Raw genomic sequence first — 27,424 nt, 5'->3', positions numbered from 1 at the left:
AGGTGGATCGAGGCTGGACAGCTGCGACCTCGTGCAGAATGTTCTGCTGCAGTTCTTGAAGACTACGAATCGTGTTGCGATACACGAGGGCTCCCCACACAAAATAATCACACACTGAGAATCAGGTAACGTGGGTGACCTTTTTGAGCTGTGACCAGACTTACTGCTGACTACATTGTCAGATGTGGAGATTGTGTAAGTGTGCTACTACACTCTGAACTGGTGTGGATTACATGGTGGGTGTATACGTGGTGTGTGCGTCACAGGGTATGGTTATATACCTAAAAACAAAGATGATGTGACTTACCAAATGAAAGTGCTGGCAGGTCGACAGACACACAAACTAACACAAACACACACACAAAATTCAAGCTTTCGCAACAAACTGTTGCCTCATCAGGAAAGAGGGAAGGAGAGGGAAAGACGAAAGGATGTGGGTTTTAAGGGAGAGGGTAAGGAGTCATTCCAGTCCCGGGAGCGGAAAGACTTACCTCAGGGGGAAAAAAGGACGGGTATACACTCGCACACACACACATATCCATCCACACATATACAGACACAAGCAGACATATTTAAAGACCAATGGTTATATGCACACACTCGCACCAGTTGTACCAACTCGTTCCGGTCGCTTTTATTTGCACCACCCTGTATAATCTTATGTTAAAAGTTGAACACATTAAGACGATGTTCGAAGGGATTTCGGGACTGCAGTCCGTCATTGTAAAGTCCGTTCCACGATATTTCAACTGGACACCTGCCAGTCATCTTCAGTCCAGTTGAAAACCGAGCGAGGTGGCGCAGTGGTTAGACACTGGACTCGCATTCGGGAGGACGACGGTTCAATCCCGCGTCCGGCCATCCTGATTTAGGTTTTCCGTGATTTCCCTAAATCACTCTAGGCAAATGCCGGGATGGTTCCTCTGAAAGGGCACGGTCGACTTCCATCCCCATCCTTCCCTAATCCGATGAGACCGATGACCACGCTGTCTGGTCTCCTTCCCCAAAACAACCAACCAGTCCAGTTGAAATATCATGGAATGAAGTTTACGACGACCCGCTGCAGTCCTGAAATCTCTTCGAACATTTATTTTGCCGGGAAAATATTAAATTACACATTAAGGTAAGCATTACAGGTAAAAACAGTACGTTTGTCTATAGGCAGCATAAATAACAACTAGCAAATACACTAACTTAATTCATCCAGTATTTGAGAATGAAAGCACTTAGCAACTTCAAACAAAGCTTACACATTATGTCAAACCTATACGAAACATGTTTTTGTTGACATGCCCCCACAAAATGGTGGGGAAAAAAAGTCAATCACGTAATATATTTCCATGGTTCACGGAGTCAAACTTTAATCTCAGGTGTGACTTAATTGATTAGTTCTTTACTACTAACTATATTCGCAACACAGTCCCAACATATAGCTCAGGAGATATGATGAGAAACATTGAGAGGCGTTGGAAAACTAGCTTTTGCTTAAAATGGAGAGCAAATCTCTTAGTTTATATTCATCAAGTGTTTCATAATGAGAACACTTAGTGACTTCCAATAAACTTTAATCATTATTTCAAACCTTCCTTAACCCATTTCTCAATTACACACTTAAATTCAAATAATTTAACACATTATCATTTGTAAAATAATCAAACATTTAGAGCTGTTGTATATATGGAAGTTTTATTCTTTAAGGAATAAGTGGCCTAAGTTGTTTCTGTATTTTAGGACAAAAACAGCTGCTTTAATATGTGCCTTTTCTCATCATCTTCTACTACTCATCAGGTGTTTTTATCTGATACTTCAATTAAAAACATTCACGTAACGTTGCCAGTTTATAGACAGCTATTAGTATTCTGTGTAAAGTCAACATCTGTTTAATACAAATGTTAGAGTTAGTGGGACTTACATCCATTAGTTCAAATATTCTGATAAATTGTAGAAGGCATGGTGAATGACTTAATTTTGTACCCATTGTTTTAAATAACTTTGCAAGACAGGAGTCTTAACATTCTGCTCCCTCACAACAGTGTCTTTGTTTAGCATCTCTCACTGGAGTATCATTTTTGCATTAACAAAATACAGCTGTGACCAATGACACACACGTCATCTAAATAGACTGCAATGCACTATTAATTGCACTCCACATCCGCAACATTTCTATTACCGTGTAGTCGAACCCTGTGACATACACGACGCGTTCAGTGCAACGAAAGTTGAAATATTATTGCCTGCTCGGCTGTGTACAGGTGCGGAGGGCTCTCGGCAGCCTGGAGAACTTGTCCGGGGACAACGGCTGTGTGAGTGCTTCTAGCAGCTGCACTTCGCAGCTGGACCACGTGCGGCCCCCGGCTGACATGGAGAGCAGCATGCTGAGCGTCGCCAGTATCACCTCTGAGGTCTGTCCCACGTGTTGAAGGTTAGAGGCACGGTTCCACCTAGTCTGTTATTGCTCAGTGTGCTAGTATTTTTATTCACTGTGTTTTAGCAGCTGGCCAGTTTCAGCCTTGCAGATTGTTCTGAAGTCCTGTAGGTATCAAAATACTGACTACTTGTCCGCCTGCCTAGCTCAGTGGTTTCGTGCTCGCCTCCCGTGCATCTGGCCCGTGTTCGATTCCCGGCCGAGTTGGAGATTTTCTCTGCTCGTGGACTGGGTATTGTGTTGTCCCCATCGTCATTTCGTCGTCGTCACCGGCACGCGAGTCGCCCGATGTGGCGTAGGCTGAAATGAGACTTGCACTCGGCGGCCGATCATCCCCAGATGGAGCCTTCCGGCTGGCAGTGCCGTACAATCATTTCATTTTTACTGACAACATGTAGCCGTACTTATATTGTAGCTCCCAGTATACACTGTTATAAGTAACTGACTTTGTTGTTTCGAAAGTGACAGTGTACCATTGATGTGCTCATTTTTGTGTGGGCAAACACTTACTTATTTTATTTTTTAAATTTTTATCTTACTTTATTTAATTACTTATAGATCACATAACTAATGAGGAGGTATTGAATAGAATTGGAGAGAAGAGAAATGTGTAGCACAACTTGACTAGAAGAAGGGGTTGGTTGGTAGGGAATATTCTGAGACATCTAGGGATCACCAATTTACTATTGGAGGGCAGCATGGAGGGTAAAAATCGTAGAGGGAGACCAAGGGATGAGTACACCAAGCAGATTCAGAAGGATGTAGGTTGCAGTAGGTACTGGGAGATAAGCTTGCACAGGATGGAGTAGCATGGAGAGCTGCATCAAACCAGTCTCAGGACTGAAGACCACAACAACAACAACTTATTTTTAAATCTGGCACTTGCCTGAGCACATACTCCCACTATCCAAAAGCCAATGTATGTTATTTATAACCAGATACATTGCTGTATGTGTTTCCACTTGCTGTAGTAAATTGGGAGTTGTGATATTAGTATGCGTACTTGCTGTCAGTGTTTTGATACCTGTAGGAATTGAGAAAGGCTTGTAAGGCCAGAATTAGCAAATTCTGTAAAAAGCACTAAATAAAAATATTTACAAATCAACCAGGAGCACCTGAGGTGGGAGCATGTGTCTAACTTTCAGTAACTTCACCACTGTGAAACCCTCTATAAAAAGATGATTGGAATAAGTTATCAGTCCTATTTCTTTAATTGTATCATAGTTGTAGTCATGTATTTGCAGCAAGTAATTGACTGTCATAGAATACTCAGTGCAAATGATCCTCAACCAAAATTCTAAAAGAGTGATATTCATAATTTATTATTTCATCTGTTGGTCTTTGCTTTGGCTTTATGAAGTCTGTTGTGGAATTATCTCCTCCAGATCACCCCACTGTAATTTGTAATGCTGCATCAAACACACCCTAGGATGTACAAATGAAGCACTTGAGTTTGGCGACAATCTTTCACTCTGCAGCAGAGAGTATACGAACCGAAACTTCTCAATGCATTAAACATATGTCCCCGTGAGAGACTCTTAACAGTAAAGCTCTCTGTTGTTACTGAGAGAGAACTTCTCTCAGACTCAAGCTGCGAGTTGGAATGTGAATTGTGCCTCCGAAGACTAAGGCCTATGTCTGAGCACCAGTTTCGCGCAATTTTCATCTGCCAGAAAATTTTATTAAATTTTACACATTCCAGAAACAAACTTCAAGTCATGGCTAAGTTGTCCTCTGCTGTATCCATTCTCCAAGAAGATCCAGTTCAGCAAGGCATGCAGAAGGGCCTACAGCCAGAAATCGAGCTGTGAAACTGCACTGTATGCGAATAGCCAAATCGGCAAGCTAAATAATTTTTGTATTTTGAGAATATTAGCTGTCTTGTAATATACCCAAGTTTCTGTCATGACCACTATCAGCTGAATTAGGTCATCTTCAGACTTGCAACTAAAATACTGGACTAACAGTGCCACCAACATCAGCTGGTGTGTCATTATGACTTGTGACAATGCTCATTGGTTGATGCTGCTGCTACTGACAGTCCAGTATTTTAGTTGTAAGTCTGAAGGCAACCTAACTTACCTGAAATTGGCCTTTACTGTTACATAAAATGTGATCTACACTATTCTGTGCATAACTTAATGAAACGAGATCACTCATGCCTGTGATGATGTTGTCTTTCTGTCCTTAACACTGTATAGAACATTTGCCATTGTATAAAACATACGGGCTTCTATTGGTGAAAAATTTGTCCATCCAGTCATATGTTTGTGAAGATACTGCACAAGGTTATATCTCAGTTATCAATCTAAAGTGTGGTACAGTATGGTTACGATGAAATATCAACAAAGTTAATTGAGGCATGTTCTTGTGAGTTTAGTACAATTCTGAGTTACTTGTGTAACCAGTCAATTATAACTGGGACATTTCCTGACTGGCTAAAATATGCAGATGTTAAGCCTCTATTCAAGAAGGGGATAAAGAGATACCATCAAACTACAAACCGCTTTTTTTGCCAGCATTCTCAAAAATTTTAGAAAAAGTGATGTACAGGCAGCTTCTCAACCATCTGACCACAAATAACATATTATCAAGAACACAGTTTGGATTTCTGAAGGGTTCTGATATCGAGAAGGCTGTTCACACCTACAGTGAAAATGCACTTCATTCATTAAATAACAAATTACAAGCTGCAGGTATTTTCTGTGATTTGTCAAAGGCATTTTATTGTGTGAACCGCAGCATCCTTCTAAATAAATTAGAATTCTATGGTGTCACGGGCAGTGCTGCAAAATTGTTCAAGTCATACCTCGCTAACAGAAAACAAAGGGTGTCAGTGCAAAGGACTAATGAATTAAGTCATCATCAGAATGGGAAGAAATTATATGTGGTGTCCCACAAGGATCCATCTTAGGGCCATTGCTTTTTCTTATCTACATTAATGATCTCTCATCAGTTACACTGCCAGAAGCAGAGTTCGTTCTGTTTGCTGATGACACAAGTATTGCAATAAATAGTATGTCGATTGTAGTTCTAGAAAGATCTGCTAATGATATTTTCATAGATATTAATAAATGGTTTAAAGCCAACTCACTGACATTAAACATCGAAAAGACTCACTATATGCAATTCAAAACCTGTAAGAGGTTCCCACCCAGCATATGCATAAATTATGAAGAATAGCAGATAGAAGAGGTTGACAGTCTTAAATTCCTGGGATTACAACTTGATAATAAATTCAGTTGGGAGGAGCACTCCACAGAACTGCAGAAACGCCTTAACAAATTTGTATTTGCAGTTCGAGTGTTAGCTGACATAGGTGACATAAAAATGAAAAAGCTTGCATTCTTTGCCTACTTTCATTCCATAATGTCATATGGTATAATATTTTAGGGTAACTCTTCAAGTCAAACAAAAGTTTTCAGAGTCCAAAAGTGTGTAATACTTATTATTTATGGAGTAAACTCATGGACGTCCTGTAGAAACCTCTGCAAAGAACTGGGTATACTAACTACTGCCTCTTAGTATATATACTCCTTAATGAAATTTGTCCTAAATAATATATCTCTTTTTCCAACAAACAGCTCACTTCATACATACAATACCAGGAACGAAAATGATCTGCACAAGAACTTTAGTTCAAAAAGGGTTCCACTACTCAGGAACACTCATCATCAATAATTTGCCAGCAAACATAAAAAATAGAGGTGGGTGTCTCCCACTAGAATTGGCATAGCGTCTACACTACAACAGTTGCGGTATGAGGATGTGCATTTTAAACATTCTGGTGGATGTCTCTCGGTGTTCATCCTTTGGCAGCCAAGAAAAGAATAAGAGCACATTGGACCTGTTTGGATGCATTTGACAATAACGATGCCATAACTCACATTTCCACATTTACCGAATACACGTCAGAAAGAAAAAAATGACGTACTAATCTCTTGTCTACATGTCAGTGCTCGTATACCGGTGTTGGAGTCACAATACGTTGCATATGTACCGCAGCAATGCCCCCAAACAGAAAATTTTTGGTCGCTCGTGTTTTTAAATGCAGAATTTAATACAGAGGGGTCCAAAAAAATGTATCCACTGTTTAAAAGTCCATAACTGGCAAACTGATTGATGGAGTTGTCTCATCTTTGGTAGTGTAATAGTTTGTAGTTCCGGCAATCGCCACACAAGTGTTGTATTGTTTTGTTTTGTTTTGTCAGATGAAAGTCGCCAGATAGTCAGTGTTTTGTTCTTAGTTGCACCTAGTTACACGAGTAAACATGGCTGGAGCAAGTTTTGAAGTGGTATTTTAAGTACGAAAACATGAGGTTCAATGGCAATGGCGAAATGAGTATCAAATAGAGCCACCGACATGTTTAACGATTCGTCACATTCGAGACAAATTTGAAGCCGAAGTCTGTGTTAAAGATGTACACACATAATGATCTAGACGACCTGTGACAGTAACAAGTCCAACTAACTCCTGTCGTGTTTTACAACAATTCACTCGCTCACCACAGAAGTCTGTGAGACAGTGTGCCCGTGAAATTGGAGTGAGTTGCTCAAGTGTTTGGCGAATTTTGAAGATAGCAAAGTGGAAGTGCTACATCCCACTATTGCTACACGCAATGGACGAGGACGACCCAGATCGTAGAATGGAGTACTGCGAGTGGTTTACTAACATGGTGCGCAACGATGAAGAGTTTGCAGAGATGACTGTGTGGTCTGATGAGGCACAGTTCAAACTCAGTGGTACATTAAATCGCCACAATTGCATCTACTGGGCCGCCAAAAATCCGAACGTCCGTGTGGACAAAGCCACGAATTTGCCAGGTGTGGGTTGTCTTACTGGGGCTCGATTGTGCCATTCATCTTAGACGGCACAGTTACCGGTGAGGTGTACCTTCAGAAGCTTCAGACATCCATTTTACCTGCCATCCGAGACTTGTATGGAGACGGAATAATTTACTTTCAACAAGATGGTGCCCCAGCCCATTACCAAAATTGTGTTGGGGCGTATCTCGACGAAAATCTACCAGGAAGATGGATAGGCCGTAGAGGTGCTGTGGAGTATCCAATACGTTCCCCAGACCGAACGCCTCTGGACTTTTACCTGTGGGGAACACTAAAGGATGTCGTTTATCAGCAAAAGCCACACACATTGGATGAACTTTGAGAATCTATCGTACATTCATGTGCAGATGTCTAACTGAAAACGTTGCAGCCAGTAGTTCGTGCTGCAGTTCGGCGGCATCATTTGTGTGTGGATGTTAATGGTGACCATTTCGAACACCTACAGTGATATCTTTAAGTTGGACTTTAAGCTATACTTTCACCAAAAATGTGACAACTCTGTCAATTAGTTTGCAAGTTATGGATTTTTAAACAGTGTATTATCCCCCCCCCCCCCCCCCCCCCCACTCTGTATTTTGGACAGACTAGGTGCACTGTCTGAAAGGTGAAGGTCCCACCATGAATTCCTCTTCTTTGCCAGCTTCTTCATCTCAGAGTTGCAGTTACAACCTGAGACCTCAATTATTTGCTGGGTGTATTCCGTTCTCTGTCTTTGTCTACAGTCACTACTCTCTACAGCTCCCACTAGTACCATGGAAGTTTTTCCCAGCTGTCTTTAACAAATGTCCTGTCATCCTGTCCCTTGTCCTTGTCAGTGTTTTCCACATATTCCTTTCCTCTCCCATTCTGCACAGAACCTCCTCATTCCTTATCTCATCACTCCATCTAATTTTCAACATTCATCTGTAGCACCACATCTCAAATGCTTCAATTCTCTTCCGTCAGATTTTCCCACAGTCCGTGTTTAATAATGCTGTGCTGCTCCAAACGTTTATTCTTAGAAATTTCTTCCTCAAATTAAGGTCTGTATTTGATACTAGTAGACTTCGATTGGCCGTGAATACCTTTTTTGCCTGTTCTAGTCTGCTTTTGGTATTGCCCTTGCTTCATCCATCATTGGTTATTTTGCTTCCTAGGTAGCAGAAGTCCTTAACTTCATCTACTTTGTGGCCATCAATCCTGATAACTTTTTCACTGTTCCAATTTCTGATTCTCCTCATTACTTTCATCTTTCTTCAATTAACTCTCACGACATATTTGGTGCTCATTAGACTGTTCATTCCATTCAGTAGGTCATCTAATTCTTCTTCACTTTCACTGAGGGAGCAATGTCATCAGCAAATCATATCATATCCTTTCCACCTTGAATTTTAATTCCACTCCTGAACCTTTCTTTTGTTTCCACCATTGCTTCTTTGATGTATAGATTGAACAGTAGGGACAAAACACTACATCTCTGTCTTTCACCCTTTTTAATCCGATCACTTCATTCTTGGTCTTATTGTTCCTTCTTGACTCTTGTATGGCAAGGAAGTAAGGTGAATGAAATTTGATTTTTAACAGTCTCATTATCTTAATAGTGTCAGAGTCCAGAGTAGACAAGTGTTCAGTGCACACAGGTAGGCCAATGAAGTTAATTACCATCCAAATTCATGTCCGTTGTAAGACACAGTGATTGTCAGTATGTTATTTGTGAAAATAATATATTAGTTCAGAGGCTTAATACCAGTAGAAGATCTTGGTAAAGTGCTATCTTGTGAGTTTTCAAGCAATTTCATCGGAAAGCCAGCTGCGTTGAATTATATGTTCATTTGCTGTGTAATTAAATTAACAGTTCCAGTACAGTCATTGTTTAAGAGACTAAGATAAATATTAACAATATTCAGGGCAAACAATTTAGTCTGAGTCATGTGTTTCGCAGTCAGATAGCGTATGTAAATTTCACTGAAACTGATTGCTTTCTTGCAGGCGAATTGTTTGATACACTGATTAGTCTGGATTTCGCCTAATGTAGCATGGGCTTCATATACTTCTGGACAAAATTAAATTTTAACACTGATCTGTTGCCCTGCACTGAGATTTATGTATTACAATACCAAAATAAGTTTTATACATTTATCAGATACCAACGAGACACATGCAAACACAAACACATTACTTTCTAATTGAATAGGTAGCACAATTGAAGAGAAATGGACATCTCTGAAAAGGGCAATTACAGAAGTTGGGAAGAAAACCCATTGGTACAAAGAAGGTAACTGCGAAGAAACCATGGGTAATGGAAGAAATAATTCAGTTGACCGATATACAGGGTTATTCTAAATGATGGACCCATTTTCAAAAATTTGGCCGGTAGAGTTTGCGTGGCTAAAGGGCCGTCATTCCGTTTCACTGTCAATTGTGAGGGAGATGGTGACTGTCGAGCAAGGTTTTCTGCGTTCTTGAGTTTGCGAAGAGTGAGTCGTAAACTGCAGTGCAGCAGGCATTTCGTACCAAATTCGGTATTCGACCACTAACTCACAAAAGCATTAGCTGTTGGTTTAAGCAATTTAAACAGACTGAGTGTGTTGCAAAGGAGAAAGCACAGGCCAACCATGTGTGTCAGAGGATGATGTCCGATGGATTCAAGAAAGTTTTAAATTGATATCAAACATTATAGACAAAAAACTTTGAAATTTCCTCTTTTCATTGCTCTAAAGCTTGTTCATTTTGGATTTGTACTTGAATAAATATGAAGTTTTGAAAATGGGTCCATCATGTAGAATAACCCTCTATAAACTGAATTACCTTGAAATTTTCCCTTTTAACATTCTTCTACTGATATAATCTCATTTTCTTTAATCAAAACATAGAAGAAAATCGTTCTTAAATAATGCTGCCCCCTCTACATGACAGGCCAGCATCCATCCTTTTCAAACCAATTACTTTGCTGGAGGTTGAGTACATTTATCAGATTCACAACTTCATTCACATTGATGGCCAAAACTTCTTGAAAATCATAATGGGACATAAGATAGCCTCCTTTTAACCTATTTCTTATTACAGTATCTATAGCCTTAGTGAACTTAAAGTGTATCTCTTTGTTCGTCAGTACTTCCATATTGCACTTCTGTGCGTATTGATTTTTCCTTACTAGTCTCTTAAACTTCAGCCTACTCTTCATCACTACCACATTGTGATCTGAGTTTATACCTGCTCCTGGGTACACTTTACAATCCGGTATCTGATTTCGAAATCTCTGTCTGATAGTATTGTACTCTAACTGAAATCTTCCCACTTCTCCCGCCTTTTTCCAATTACACCTCCTCATCTTGTGATTCTTGTACAGAGTATTCGTTATTACACTCCTGGAAATGGAAAAAAGAACACATTGACACCAGTGTGTCAGACCCACCATACTTGCTCCGGAAACTGCGAGAGGGCTGTACAAGCAATGATCACACGCACGGCACAGCGGACACACCAGGACATGCGGTGTTGGCCGTCGAATGGCGCTAGCTGCGCAGCATTTGTGCACTGCCGCCGTCAGTGTCAGCCAGTTTGCCGTGGCATACGGATCTCCATCGCAGTCTTTAACACTGGTAGCATGCCGCGACAGCGTGGACGTGAACCGTATGTGCAGTTGACGGACTTTGAGCGAGGGCGTATAGTGGGCATGCGGAAGGCCGAGTGGACGTACCGCCGAATTGCTCAACACGTGGGGCATGAGGTCTCCACAGTACATCGATGTTGTCGCCAGTGGTCGGCGGAAGGTGCACGTGCCCGTCGACCTGGGACCGGACCGCAGCGACACACGGATGCATGCCAAGACCGTAGGATCCTACGCAGTGCCGTAGGGGACCGCACTGCCACTTCCCAGCAAATTAGGGACACTGTTGCTCCTGGGGTATCGGCGAGGACCATTCGCAACCGTCTCCATGAAGCTGGGCTACGGTCCCGCACACCGTTAGGCCGTCTTCCGCTCACGCCCCAACATCGTGCAGCCCGCCTCCAGTGGTGTCGCGACAGGCGTGAATGGAGGGACGAATGGAGACGTGTCGTCTTCAGCGATGCGAGTCGCTTCTGCCTTGGTGCCAATGATAGTCGTATGCGTGTTTGGCGCCGTGCAGGTGAGCGCCACAATCAGGACTGCATACAACCGAGGCACACAGGGCCAACACCCGGCATCATGGTGTGGGGAGCGATCTCCTACACTGGCCGTACACCACTGGTGATCGTCGAGGGGACACTGAATAGTGCACGGTACATCCAAACCGTCATCGAACCCATCGGTCTACCATTCCTAGACCGGCAAGGGAACTTGCTGTTCCAACAGGACAATGCACGTCCGCATGTATCCCGTGCCACCCAACGTGCTCTAGAAGGTGTAAGTCAACTACCCTGGCCAGCAAGATCTCCGGATCTGTCCCCCATTGAGCATGTTTGGGACTGGATGAAGCGTCGTGTCACGCGGTCTGCACATCCAGCACGAACGCTGGTCCAACTGAGGCGCCAGGTGGAAATGGCATGGCAAGCCGTTCCACAGGACTACATCCAGCATCTCTACGATCGTCTCCATGGGAGAATAGCAGCCTGCATTGCTGCGAAAGGTGGATATACACTGTACTAGTGCCGACATTGTGCATGCTCTGTTGCCTGTGTCTATGTGCCTGTGGTTCTGTCAGTGTGATCATGTGATGTATCTGACCCCAGGAATGTGTCAATAAAGTTTCCCCTTCCTGGGACAATGAATTCACGGTGTTCTTATTTCAGTTTCCAGGAGTGTATTAGCTGAAATTTATTACAGAACTCCATTAGTCTTTCTCCTATCTCATTCGTAGTACCAAACCCCTATTCTCCTGTAAACCTTTCTTGTACTCTTTCCCCTACAATTATTCCAATCCCTCATGACTATTTATTTTCATCTCCTTATGTACTGAATTACCCATTCATTATCCTCATATACTTTCTCCTTCTCTTCATTTTCAGCTTCTGATGTCGGCACATATACCTGAACTTAACATTCTCTGCCCTAGCTTCCTATTCGTAACATATCCTACTCCCTTTGTACCATTTTCTGCTGCTGATGTTATTACCCTATAATCATCTGACCAGAAATCCTTGTCTTCTTTCCGTTTCACTTCACTTACTCCCGACTATATCTAGATTGAGCCTTAACATTTCTCCTTTCACATTTTCTAACTTCCTTACCACGTTCGGACTTCAAGCCCGACTCATAGAACGTTATCTTTTTGTCAGCTATTCAATCTTTTTCTCATCATCACCTCTCCATTGGTAGTCCCTTACCTGAGATCTGAAATATTCCAGAATCTTTTACCAATGGAGACATCGTCATGACTATTTTTCCAGTTACGGCCCACATGTCCTGTGGATACACAATACCTGTTTTAAGGTCTTGTAAATGAAGTATTTTTATTGTACTTTTCATCCTTTGTTCACACACACGCACACACACACATTGTGTCATATCCGGATTTGACTTTTTAGCAAGTCATTCTCAAATGATGTGCATTACGTAACTCATAAAAGACAAGCAGTGGACCAGGTCAACATTATTGGCAGGAAATGGGAGGGGCCTGGAAAATACAGGTTCAATAAAGGAATTTCATTTAATATTTTAACTTTCACTTTCACCTTGAGTTGGGACCCCAGAGTGACTGATGGAGGCCAGATGAAAGGATTTAAACCATTTATTTATGCAGTGCAGGGAAATGAGATGATACTTTTTCTCCATATGAGTGGGAAAAGAAAACAGTTGTAGTTAAAATTGTGGAATTCTTGTAAGTAAAATGAAAAAAAGCTGCAAGCACTCATAATTTACCCATTTCAGGTTGCCGAGGTGGAGGAAGATCTACCAGACGGGGGAGCCAGCTGCAGCACTGGCGGGGAAGACCTTACGGAGTCGGGCAGCGGGGGGGGCGGAGTAGGAGGAGGTGGCGGAGGGGGGACGGCCTCTCCCGTCACTTACGGTACGACTGCCAAGCCGGCCGCACCGTCCCGGATAGCGACGAGACAGACGCCACGGCAGAGGAGGCAGGCCGCGCGCGACCGCTACCGCACTTACACCGTCAACACGGCGGCGGCCGCCGCTGCAGAACTCCATGCAACGGTGGCCAGTGAGACGGTGGAGGAAGCGGTGGAAGCCACCACACCCTTAGCGGAAGAGCCTCCTCCGTCAGGTATAGAAGCTTTTTATTGTTTCCTTTTTGTTTCTTTTTTTCCAGTGCTGCTTCAGAACTGCTTTTTTAAAACTCTTACATGAAAGGTGCTTGTTAAACACGTGTAATTACACTACTGGCCATTTAAATTGCTACACCACGAAGATGACATGCTGTAGACGCGAAATTTAACCAACAGGAAGAAGATGCTGTGACATGCAAATGATTAGCTTTTCAGAGCATTCACACAAGGTTGGCGCCGGTGGCGACACCTACAACTTGCTGATATGAGGAAAGTTTCCAACCGATTTCTCATACACAAACAACAGTTGACCGGCGTTGCCTGGTGAAATGTTGTTGTGATGCCTCGTGTAAGGAGGAGAAAGGCGTACCATCACGTTTCCAACTTTGATAAAGGTCGGATTGTAGCCTATCACCGCGATTGCGGTTTATCGCGACACTGCTGCTCCCGTTGGTCGAGATCCAATGGCTGTTAGCAGAATATGGAATTGGTGGGTTCAGGAGGGTAATACGGAACGCCGTGCTGGATCCCAATGGCCTCGTATTGCTAGCAGTCAACATGACAGGCATCTTATCCGCATGAATGTAACTGATCGTGCAACCTTGTCTCAATCCCTGAGTCAACAGATGGGGACGTTTGCAAGACAACAACCATCTGCACGAACAGTTCGATGACGTTTGCAGCAGCATGGACTATCAGCTCGGAGGCCGTGGCTGCGGTTACCCTTGACGCTGCATCAATGACAGAAGCGCCTGCGATGGTGTACTCGACGATGAACCTGGGTGCACGAATGGCAAAACGTCATTTTTTCGGATGATTCCAGGTTCTGTTTACAGTATTGTGATGATCGCATCCGTGTTTGGCAACATCTTGGTGAACGCACATTGGGAGCGTGTATTCTCCATCGCCACACTCGCGTATTGCCTGGCGTGATGGTATGGGGTGCCATTAGTTACACATCTCGGTCACCTCTTGTCCGCATTGACGGAACTTTGAACAGACGACATTACATTTCAGATGTAGCTCTACCCTTTATTCGATCCCTGTGAAACCCTACATTTCAGCAGGATAATGCACGACCCCATGCTGCAGGTCCTGTACGGGCCTTTCTGGATACAGAAAATGTTCGGCTGCTGCCCTGACCAGCTCATTCTCCAGATCTCTTACCAATTGAAAATGTCTGGTCAATGTTGGCCGAGCAACTGGCTCATCACAATACGCCAGTCACTACTATTGATGAACTGTGGTATCATGTTGAAGCTGTATGGGCAGCTGTACCTGTACACGCTATTCAAGCTCTGTTTGACTCAATGCCCAGGCGTATCAAAGCCGTTGTTACAGGCAGAGGTGGTTGTTCTGGGTACTGATTTCTCAGGATCTATGCACCCAAATTGCATGAAAATTTAATCACATGTCAGTTCTAGTATAATATATTTGTCCAATGAATACCCATTTATCATCTGCATTTCTTCTTGGTGTAACAATTTTAATGACCAGTAGTGTACAGGGTGATTCAAAAAGAATACCACAACTTTAAAAATGTGTATTTAATGAAAGAAACATAATATAACCTTCTGTTATACATCATTACAAAGAGTATTTAAAAAGGTTTTTTTTCAGTCAAAAACAAGTTCAGAGATGTTCAATATGGCCCCCTCCAGACACTCGAGCAATATCAACCCGATACTCCAACTCGTTCCACACTCTCTGTAGCATATCAGGCATAACAGTTTGGATAGCTGCTGTTATTTCTCGTTTCAAATCATCAATGGTGGCTGGGAGAGGTGGCCGAAACACCATATCCTTAACATACCCCCATAAGAAAAAATCGCAGGAGGTAAGATCAGGGCTTCTTGGAGGCCAGTGATGAAGTGCTCTGTCACGGGCTGCCTGGCGGCCGATCCATCGCCTCAGATAGTTGACGTTCAGGTAGTTACGGACAGATAAGTGCCAATGTGGTGGCGCTCCATCCTGCTGAAATATGAATTGTTGTATTTCTTGTTCGAGCTGAGGGAACAGCCAATTCTCTAACATCTCCAGATACTGTAGTCCAGTTACAGTAGCACCTTCGAAGAAAAAGGGACCAAAAACTTTATTGGCTGAAATGGCACAGAAAACGTTCACCTTAGGCGAGTCACGTTCATACTGAGTTGTTTCCCGCGGATTCTCAGTGCCCCATATACAGACATTGTGACGGTTGACTTTCCCGTTAGTGTGGAAAGTTGCTTCATCACTAAACACAATCTTTGAAACGAAAGATTCATCCGTTTCCATTTGAGCAAGGATAAAATCACAGAAATGTACAACTAAATGAAACTTTATAGCTCCGTTAATTCGCCGACAGATAGTGCTTAGCTCTGCCTTTTGTCGTTGCAGAGTTTTAAATTCCTAAAGTTGTGGTATTCTTTTTGAATCACCCTGTATATTGGTTGTATACGATTCTCTCTACATCAACACTAACACTTCATAGAATTGAACACAGTGACACAGCTGTATGCCTACAAAATACAGGGGAGGTTTTTAAAATAGAAATTCTGCCGCAAAATATTACAGACTATTTTCTGCAGAATGCCAAGTTCGCAGATTGTGTGGATGGTTGATTTTAATGGGCTGCATGCATCTCTCTCTCTCTCTCTCTCTCTCTCTCTCTCTCTCTCTCTCTCTGACACACACACACACACACACACACACACACACACACACACGATTTCCTCTGAGACATCATATGACTTTCCCTATATATGGACAACTAGTACCACAAAACTGGCGAAACCAACACCAAATGCTCTGTTGACCAGGTGCAGCTTTGCAGCTTTTGGGGACTTGTGTATGACCACACTGAATGCTCATAATCGATGAACAGTTTACATATTCTAACACACGAAAGCTCTTTCCGTGCATAGCTGCCATCTTGTAAAGTGCCATCACAGGCCTTCCATTTAGCATTTATTCTCAGAAGACATTAACATTGTCCCTGATTTACTCGTGCTTATGTGTTCCTTTGCCTTCCCCAAACTGTTCAGAGAAATTACTGTGATGTTTCCTAGCTGTGAGTCAATGCTGTGGCCTTCCTCATTCGGTGTCCATTATTAGTAATTGGGAGTTAATATCTTACTCACTCTGGTGATTCTTATGGGGGCTGAATGATATGTGGCACCCCTGTAGTTAGTACTCCTCAACAGGTGGCAGCACTGTCCAAACTGAGTGCCAGTTCGGGACTCAAAACACAAAACGTTACCTTTCACAGGCTGTATTCTTATCCACTGAGCTATCGAGGCACAACTAATGACCCCTCATACATTCACTACTGCCAGTACGTCAGCTCCAGAAGTTCTGCATATCTTGTGGGACTATTGCTACTGGAAGAAAGAATAGTGTGAAGAAATGGCCTAGCTTATGTCCAGTGTCATCGAATTTTCAACAGGAGGTGGTGAAATGTATTAAAAAATAAAAGTCGTTTATGGTAACCACAGTGCTGATGATGTTAGCTGTGGGGTGATGGTTAAACAGGTTTAAGACAAACTTCCTGGCAGATTAAAACTGTGTGCCTGACTGAGACTTGAATTTGGGACCTGTTGCCTTTTGCGGGCAAGCACGACACACGACCCGTCCTCACAGCTTTAATTCTTCCAGATATTAACTCCCAATTACTAATAATGGACACGGAATGAGGAAGGCCACAGCAATGACTCACAGGTAGGAAACATCACAGTATTTCCTCTTGTCTCGAAATGTGGCAGAAAACTCGAAGAGATTCTGGTCATACATAAAGCACACCAGTGGCACTGTGCAATAACAACGGTGAAGTCACTGATGACAGTGCCACTAAAGCATAGTTATTAAACACGGTTTTCCAAAACTCTTTCACCAAAGAAGACGAAGTAAATGTTCCTGAATTCCAATCAAGAACAACTGCCAAGAAGAGAAACATAGAATTAGATGTCCTCGGTGTAACAAAGCAGCTTAAATCACTTAATAAAGGCAGGGCCTCTGGTCCAGATTGTATACCAGTCAGGTTCCTCTCACAGTGGGAAAAAGAAGTCAGTATGCTGATAAAATAGCTCCATATTTATCAATTATATACAACTACCTGCTCACAGAAAGATCCATACCTAAAGACAGGAAAATTGTTCAAGTCACACCAATACCCAAAAAGGGAAGTAGGAGTAATCCGCTAAATTACAAGCCTATATCACTAACGTCGATTTGCAGTAGGGTTTTGGAATATATACTGTATTCGAACATTATGAAGTACCTTAAAGAAAATGATTTATTGATACATAGTCAGCACGGATTCAGAAAATATCGTTCTTGTGAAACACAACTAGTGTACTCATGAAGTAATAAAGTGATATCAACAGGGGATGTCAAATTGTTTCCATAGTTTTAGATTTACAGAAGGCTTTCGACACCGTTCCTCACGAGCGTCTTCTAACCAAATTGCATGCCTATGGAGTATCGCTTCAGTTGTGCGACTGGATTCGTGATAGAAAGATCACAGTTCATAGTGATAGACGGAAAGTCATTGAGTAAAACAGAAGTAATATCTAGTGTTCCCCAGGGAAGTGTTATAGACCCTCTATTGTTCCTGATCTATATTAATGACATAGGAGACAATCTGAGTAGCCGTCTTAGATTGTTTACAGATGGTGCTGTCATTTGCCGTCTTCTATAGTCATCAGATGATCAAAATGACTTGCAAAATGATTTAGCTAAGATATCTGTATGGTGCGAAAAGTGGCAATTGACCCTGAATAAAGAAAAGTGTGAAGTTATTCATATGAGTACTAAAAGAAATCAGCTAAATTTCGATTACGTGATAAGTCACACAAATCTGAAAGCTGTAAATTCAGCTAAATACTTAGGGATTAGAATTACACTAAGGTCCCAAGTGTGAGTCTCAGTCCGGCACACGGTTTTGATCTGCCAGGAAGTTTCATATCAGTGCACACTCCACTGCAGAACAAAAATTTCATTCAGGTGTAAGACTGGCAGAACTGGAAGAATGGAATTGGGTGTAAAACGGTGTGTCAAATGTCATTCGTCAGTGACTGAGATGAGTTTCACAAGAAGAGAGACAAAATGGAACTTTACAAGGATGTCTGACTCATTTTCACTTTTACTTGAGTACCAGAAGATTTGTGCTCTGTGGATTTCACAGATTTGTACTTGAAGTGAAGGTCTGCAGATCTGAAATTTTCCCTAATAGCTGGTGAAGCTGCTCGCAACAAGACTGCAAGTTGTTCTTAAAGTTGGGTTTTTTCCTTCTAATTATTTTGACGTAGCACACCGCGACTTCCTCTCTAGGGCCAGCATCTTCATCTCACAGAGGCATCCTACATCCCAATGTCTTTCATTATTTGTTGGATGTATTGCACTCTGTCTTGCTGTAGTAGCTCTTTTGCTTTCTAGTACTATGGAGGTTACTCCGTGATTCCTTAGCACATGTTCTATCACCCTATTCCTTCTTGTAATTAGTGTTCTCCATATATTTCTTTTCTCACTGATCCAGCAGAGAACCACCTCATTTTTTCCGTTTTTCATCCTTTTAATGTGCAATATCCTTCTGCAATGCCACATATCAGACTATCCCATTTTCTTCTTTTCCCCTTTTCCCACAGTCAGCGATTCACTTCTATGCATCAGTGCGCTCCACAGTGCATTCTAAGAAATTCCTTCTGCAAACTAAGACCAGTGTTTGAAAATAGTAGGCTTCTTTTGGCCAGGAATGTCCTCTTTGGTGGTGCTTATCTGTCTCTTATATCCATCTTGCTTCACCCATCATGTATTATTTTTCCTCTGAAGTAGCAGAATTCTTTTCTTTTATCTACTACATTGTCCCTAGCTTGCATTAAGTTTATCGCTGAGTTTCCTTTCTATTGGGTGTACTCTTGATCCATATTCTGTGCTTATTAGACCGTTCATTCCATTCACCAAATCCCATAATTTCTCCTCATTTCAGCCGATATCATCGTCATCAGTTTACCCTGAATATTATTATTATTATTATTATTTTTTTTTTTTTTTTTAAAGAAAAAGCCACCAGTTAGAAAAGTGCTGTCATCTGCCTTTTGGAATGGTGATGGAGTTATGTATAAACCAAACATAATCAATATGTGAACTCTTTATCTAGATACTGTCCAAACTCCAAAAATTTCCACAGAATAATTCATTCAAGGTATGAAAGTGAATGTTTTGTTGCAACAAGACACCATGAGAATACCTAAGTCACATGCCACTAAAGCAGAGCTTACAATGCTGAATCCTACGACAATACCACATCTGCTGTGCAGTCCTGATTTGCTACCTTGTGATTTTCATCTGTTTGCTGAAATGAAGTGAGGTTTAACTACAGCTCCAGATGATGAAATTCAGGTGGTTGGTTGGAAAACAGAGCTCTTTTGTGGCAGCTTCACAAAACTTATTTATTGGTGACAGAAATTTGTCATCGTATCTGGCAACTCTGTCGAAAAATGAGAGTATATCATTAAAGAGGAGAGTCTAAGTAAACTTCCTGCATTTCATTTACTAAAATTATCCTGTCCAGTTGCTTGTACTAGCTGTAGAAGCATTGTTGTTCACCGTTTGCATTGTTATTCTACGTTAACCTAATTTACTGCGAAGATTGCGAGTGTAGCAGAGGGTTCATATGAAATAAAAGTAAGTACTTGAACAGTTTTTTTGTTACTCCAATTTAACCATTTGTTATATCCTCTCCAACAGAAATTTCACCACCACCAGAGAATGAAACTGGCATTCGGACGGGTACGTACCGCATCACACCGAAGCAGAGGAGGCAGGAGGACCGGCAGCGATTCCAGACGCAGGTGCTGGACAAGCCGGCTGTCGCTGTCGCGTCCCCCACCACCCAGGGCCAAGATATCGCGATGAGCCCACCTACGGCAGAGTCTATTCCTGTGGTGGCGGTCACCGCCACCAGGAAACACCGCCGGTCTGCCGAGAGCCGAGACAGGTTCAGGACGCGCACTCTGGATGGGGACAGAGACCTGAAAGCAGCTGAAGATGCTGAAGTAAGCATTGAGAGTCAGGTTGTTCTCGTCCTCGTCAGCTTATATTATTTCTTGATAAATCACCATTTTTCCCCTGGATCTAATTTGAGTTTCAAGTGTGGTGGCCATATGTTTTATTTCTTATGATGTCATTAAGTTTGCTACCTCATCGTAACAAATTTGATACACATTTCAAAAGATATGGAATATGTAAGGCCAATATTTTTGTAAATAATCCATGTTGGCGAATAGACAGAATAGATGAAGTGGCTCTGTGTGTGTGTGTGTGTGTGTGTGTGTGTGTGTGTGTGTGTGTGTACACCCTTTGTCTCACAGATTCCGTGGATCAATGGGGAATGCACATTGTGCCACATACCTTCCTATTGTTCGTTATTAGAGTTGCGAGCAATATTATTTTTGTGCATAACTATTCCAATTTCACCTGCTAAGTTTATTAGTTGGTTAATATTGCTTAAAATGTCTTACATCCACGTACAGGGTGTACGTAAAGTCCGGGAACACTTTTACCAATAATATTACTAAATGATAACATCTCCTTTCACAAATATTGGATTTTATTAATTAAAAACACCCTTTCGTAAACCAACATTAATAAACACTCAACAGGAATCAAATACTGTGTGCCACTACGCCTACATTCTGCCACTAATCTCCAGCATCGTTACCGAGCAACTGTCTCTAGCCTCTCACACATCCAACTTCCACTCACGGACTCCAGCACTCGACTATCTCTCTCACCCACTGGCACGTTGTTGACTGCACGGCAGTCTTTGCTTTATTTTATGATCACTGCATAGTGCATGATTGATACTATGTAAGGGCACTGGACCCTTACAATATGAGGAGAGAAACTGGTCAGTACCAGGTCTGAAGTGAATCCATCTTAAAAACCAATGCATTATTTTTTATGAACAGCTGAAACACAAATACAAATAAGTGACTTCAAATAGAAAATGTAGAATAGTTCCATGCTGGTTCAAAGTCTGGAACGGATCTGTACTGATTAACTGTGACAAACTTGGTGACATCCCTGTCACAATTACTCCCTGCGGAAACTGAATACAGTCAAGGGTATATCTTCCACAGGGGTCTCATACTTCATTACATGCAAATTTGGAGAGATGGGGTGCCCATTTTATCTTATAGGTCTGATGACGACTTAAAGGCAACGAACTAGACATCAGGAGGACACTACCAGATGTAGTTAGGACTGTGGTTTACTGGTGTGAGGTGAAGCTCTATATAGCAACAGCAATGAGATACTTCAAGTTTACAAAATTTGATCACACGTCATCTGGTTGTACAAATGAAAATATCTGTGCAATCCCTCCACCAGATTACCAGATGGCCACGCCGCAAGAGAGGAGTGTGAGATTTTGGAGTTCAAGATCTTCGATTGTTCAAGATATCGGGAAGCCAGGAACAAGTACAATCACCTTTACCCTGTCTGGATGCCAGCAACGTACACCCAAAAAGCAACCCTTCCGTCATCTACTGTGGGGACAAATATTCCAACTCCTTTCTCATCATTGGGCATTAGCAATGGTCTTCGTTTATCTGTTATCGTGTTCGTTACCTCTGCATCAGCACTGAGGACCTCGGACATCTCTACCTGTATAATGAAGTATTATACCTGACAGCACCCCGTGGTGGAGGGTTGTGTGCTAGTACTTTACACAAAAATACCACAGCCTAATGACAGCCAGCAGCTGCAAGAGTGGGGAAATGGGCTATGAAACAACCAGTTCATCATCAGTACTAGATACCTGGTGACATCAGGATAAACCTTGTACTGAACCAAAACTCCATGATGATGATGATGATAAAAAACCAAATGTGAAGGCAGGTCCAGCAACCCCAACTGCCCCCAATTCTCCCCCACCACTATTGAAATAGAGCAAACAGATGACAACCGAAAGGTGGTGGTGGTGGTGGTGGTGGTGGTGGTGGTGGTATCAACTCATACTGAGTAGTGACTAACAGTTTGATCCTTTTTCTGCTGGCATTGCGCAAGCACACAAACATAATACAACAGAATAGAAATTGAAGGGTTTGGTGCACGAAGGAGGCAGCTCCACTTTTTCCAGTTTGTGGCAAACAACGTTTTAAAAATTTGGTTTTCACCAAAACGAAAAAGTTGTCAGCCTTGTTTTAGGCTATGGGGTATCTAATACTACTGACGAGAATACACACAAATGCATGCACTCAACTATGTGCAATAGAGTTTTGAATTTTGGAGCTGCCTCTTCATAATTAACCATACTTCAGTTTAAAAACATTTATTAATAAAGAAAGTACAACATTATTGGCATAATACATTAACTCCACAGTTCTTCTTCAGTCTTTTATCCCCCCTTCAGTCACCTCAGGATCGTTTGAAGCGTCTGACGTCAACTGGTCGTAAAACCACATTTCGTTTTGCCCGACATACTTTCTGGCCAGCTCTTTGACATCTTTAAACCTTTGGCCTTTAAGCAGGAGGAGACAGTCATAAGCTTAATGAAAGTGGTCCATTGTTAATGAGACTCGCAGGTCCTCAGTTGCAAATTTGCGCATTATCGAAGACAGTCATCCCTACTGTCGCACTGCATTGAATAATCCCTTTACTGATGTATGGCTGTTCGTAGAGCAATATTTTGTACTTAGTGATTAAATATTTTCCTCTCTTCTTGTTCGATAGTGATACGTAAGGGTTCTTTACAAAAGATTTCTTCAACATGTCAGCAAAGTGGAAAATAAATCTCGGGTCCACTTCAGCGACATGAAACATGCGATGTTTTCACCGGTCTGCTGAACAGTACATAACACAACCTCCTTCCTGCTATTGTTCGGGGGAAGAACGAGGCAGCTCTCGGAGCTGCCTCTGTTTTCGTGCAAACTCGGATTACAGGCAGCTCCAACTGTTGGATTTCTCTGAAACTAGTGGGTGGAGCTGCCTCTTTCTTGCACCAAACAAAGTGGCTTTTTTTTTTATGTGATAGAGTGTTCAACTCAATAGAGCCAAAAAGTGGAGCTGCCTCCTCCTTGTGCCAAACCCCTCAGTTGTTATCGACATCATGTATTATAAATGAAACAACTGCTCTCACACCACTCAGTGGCTTGCATAGCTCTTCAGGAAACCTTATTCCTTACAACATATTCATCCGTTTTGCATAATTATGCAGTGTATTATAAGAACTGAATTGACACTGAGAGAGTCTGTAGCAGTATGTGCATGCAGCTTCCTGAAACCACCTCTAGTGACCAAATACAACTTCATACCATAGTGTTAAGATAAATAATTCACCTTACAGGAAGAGAGAACTGAACACGAGATCAGTGATTTGTTCTGTACCCTTTCATTTATGGGTGGCTTCATAGGGCAGCTCTAAGAACCCTAACAGTGATAAACTATTAGAACATATGTTTTTAAACCTTTATCTTCCCCAATAATTTTTGTACAGCTCACAGATCCTTTGCAACCATTGACCTTACAGTGTATAACTAGCTCTTACCCTTTTAGTCAGTGGAAGGTATACAATGTCCTCTTATGGTTATGATCACTACTGAGCTGGACATCCCCTACATCTCAGCTCATCTCAAGCTTATAAGAATGATGACTGGCACACTTCTGGCACTTCCATAATGCTCAATCTCCTGCCTGTGGGACTACTGAAAAATCATTGGCACACACTCACTGTGATCTTGCCAGACAACAGAACTACGAGGTGGAATGCAATTTTGTCATATGATGACATGATGGAGACCGTGGCTGTTGTTTGAAGACAAATGTTGATGGTGTTAGGACAGCAACCAGCCACAAATTTACTTTCAGATCCTTTATTCAAAGGGCACCGTTACCGGTTTCAAATCGTTGTGATTCATCTTCAGACAGTTTACATGCTTTCTTTATAACACTTTGTGTGTTTTTACAGATTAATTTTCGTGAAACGTCGGTTTGGAGTGTTTGTTTCCATAAAATTTGTCCAACAGATGTAAATGCATTCCCACTGCATTCTTATTGTTGCACACGTAAAGTGGCAGAAATCCTCTCAGTGACAAATCTAAAGTGTTTTGTGAGAACAATTTATGTGTGCAACAATAAGAATGCAGTGGGAATGCATTTACATCTGTTGGACGAATTTTATGGAAAGAAATACTCCAAACTGACATTTCACGAAAATTAATCTGTAAAAACACACAACATGTCATAAAGAAAGCGTGTAAACCGTCTGAAGATGAATCACAACGATTCGAAACCGGTAATGGTGCCCTTTGAATAAAGGATCTGAAAGTAAATTTGTGGCTGGTTGCTGTCCTAACACCATCAATATACGAGGTGGAATCCAAAATTTTCAGCACTGGTGCTGCCATCTGGAAAGTAGGGGTGGTAGATCTTTGCATCGCTAGGTGGCGACAGCTGCGTATCTGATGAGTCAGTGTGCGGAGTGGCATTCAGCTGCGAGGACGTGTTGCGTGTCCACAGTGGTTTCCGTAATACTCCGTGTTTGGTGTGTGGCGGTTTTACGATGGATCCGCGGACAGAACAACGTTTATGCATCGAATTCTGTGCGAATCTTGGGAAAATTGCTACAGAGATCCTTGCAATGACTTGACAAGTGTTTGGGGGACAGAGCATGCACCGTACGCGTGTGTTTGAGTGGCACGCTCAGTTCAGGGCCGGCCGTACAGACGTCGAAGATGGTGTTCACACTGGAAGGCCCATTAGCCGCACAATGCCAGACATTGTTGCCAAACTGCAACAATTGGTTCGTGCAGATCAACGTGGAACTATTCGAGACCTTGCAGATGAAGTGGGTACTGAGATCTTGCGGATGAAGTGGGTACTGGTTTTGCGATGTATCAACGAATGTTGACTGATGAATTGGGCACGCGTCGTGTCGCCGCAAAATTTGTGCCGAGGAACTCGACTGCCGATCAGAAGGCACAGCGTGTTGAAGTGTGCACAGACCTTGGTCAAATCGCATCTGATGATCCGACCTTCACGTCACGAGTTATCACCGGCGACAAGAGCTGGATTTATGGTTACGACCCGGAAACAAAGCAACAGTCGTCCCAGTGGAAGAGCCCGGACTCTGCTAGACTAAAAAAAGCGAGACAGGTGAAGAGCAAAGTAAAGAGCATGGTCATCGTTTTCTTTGATACCGAGGGAATTGTGCACAAAGAATTTGTCCCACCCAGTCAAACAGCCAATTCCGGGTACTACTGTGACGTTTTGTGACAGCTCTGTGAAAACATGTGGCGATGACGGCTCGAACTTTGGTATCGAGGGAACTGGCTGCTGCATCACGACAATGCACCCTGTCACACGTGTGTGCTCACCAGGACCTTTTTGGCAAAAAACAACACAGTGGTTGTACCCCACCCACCATACTCGCCAGATTTGGCACCTTGCGAATTCGTGCTATTCCCGAGACAGAGTCAAGTCGAAAGGCCATTGGTTCGGCACTCTAGAGAGGATTCGAGAAGCATAGCTGGCGGTGATAAACACTCTCAAAGAACAGGACTTCCAGAAAACGTTTGACCAGTGGTAGAAGCACTGGGACCACTGTGTATTTGTGGATGGGTACTACTTCGAGGGTAATGGTGACCATTAGTCCGAAGGTAAGGTTTTCAATAGATGGCAGCACCAGTCCTGAAAATTTTGGATAGCACTTCATAGTGATACCACTTTCACAAAATCCCCTGTCGGACATCAGTCCTGTGACGGACACACGACATCACTGTGGGCATTAAATATCACAAAAGGGCAGTTTGAGTTTATAAGTGCCCCTATCAAAGAACACTCTTCTTTTTAAATGTCCCCAATCCCATCTTTAAATATTCTCAAGCTACGGTCCGCTACCTTATAAAAGGACAAAAGGAAGAATCGTGGGAAAGATTCGTATCTGCGTACCTCTCTCTCACAAAGACAGATCAAATTATTTTCTATTTGTGTTCAACAAAGACCAACAGATACTGCGCATCTGTAAGCACGGCAAAGCGAAATCTGACCCTATCACTGCTAACCGTCTCGCAATTCACTTTGCACTACCACCAGTATCTGATAAGTGACTCCCCCTCCTCCCAATTCTGTCTCCGAAAAAGTCGAACAGAGAGTGTCACACAATCTTTCGACAGCTAATGTTTGGAATCCTACAACTGCTCTTTTTTGAGTGGTATCTCCTCAGCATCAAACAATGAACCGAAACATAGCTCTGGGCAAGGAACTCAAGTCCACAGACACAGAAATTGAAGCTGCATGTAAGATTGTTTGAGCAAGACTCAGTATCAGGGGTGGGCTTAAAGTAACACAGAAATCCTTCTGTCATCTACCACACTTGTCTCCTGATGTAATCAAAAACTTTAGAGAAACCCTCAGTTCACTTGTACGTAAGTTCCCCAGTCGTACTGTAATCATCGGTGCAGACTTTAATTGTCCAACACTTAACCGCAAAAATTAAAGTTTTGTTAGTGGTGGGCGTGATAAGACATCCTGTGAAACTTTCCTAAATGCTGTCTCTGAAAACTGTGTAGAGCAGATAGTTAGGAACCCCCTCCTGAGATGAAAATATATTGGATGCAATGGCAACAAATAGACCTGACCTCTTTGACAATGTCCTCATCGAAACTGGTATCCGTGGCCATGACACAGTTGTGGTAACACTGATTACCAAAGTATGAAAGACAACTAAAATAAGCAGAAAGATACACATGTTCAGTAAACTAGATAAAAAATTAGTAGCATCATATCTCAACAAGGAAATCCAATTTTTCAGCACAGGGCAAGAGCATGTAGAGGAACTCTGGCTCAAGTTTTAAAAAAAATTGTTGACCATGCACTGTTCAGGTATAGGAAAATTATAGAACAACGTGATGCAATTACGGTTGGATGCATTAGATTCAGGACGATAAATGTATTTCCTCTTTCCAGTTCCAGCAAAACTTTTTTGACAACAGTTAA

The 27,424-nt window shown here is 42.3% G+C and overlaps 1 protein-coding gene across 1 annotated transcript in view; it reads left to right on the top strand.

Annotated features, from left to right (window-relative positions):
• LOC126109440 (uncharacterized) overlaps nt 1-27,424 on the top strand; it is an 841,290-nt gene that overhangs the window by 791,739 nt on the left and 22,127 nt on the right. Inside the window, exons 32-34 of the mRNA XM_049914471.1 lie at nt 2,253-2,402; nt 13,101-13,449; nt 20,174-20,481. Of these exons, the coding sequence (XP_049770428.1) occupies nt 2,253-2,402; nt 13,101-13,449; nt 20,174-20,481 (807 nt within the window). The remainder of the gene's footprint in view (nt 1-2,252; nt 2,403-13,100; nt 13,450-20,173; nt 20,482-27,424) is intronic.

This window comes from Schistocerca cancellata, chromosome 12, assembly GCF_023864275.1.
Source record: "Schistocerca cancellata isolate TAMUIC-IGC-003103 chromosome 12, iqSchCanc2.1, whole genome shotgun sequence".
Classification (NCBI taxonomy): Eukaryota; Metazoa; Arthropoda; class Insecta; order Orthoptera; family Acrididae; genus Schistocerca; species Schistocerca cancellata.
This window is presented reverse-complemented; position numbering and strand designations above follow the sequence as displayed.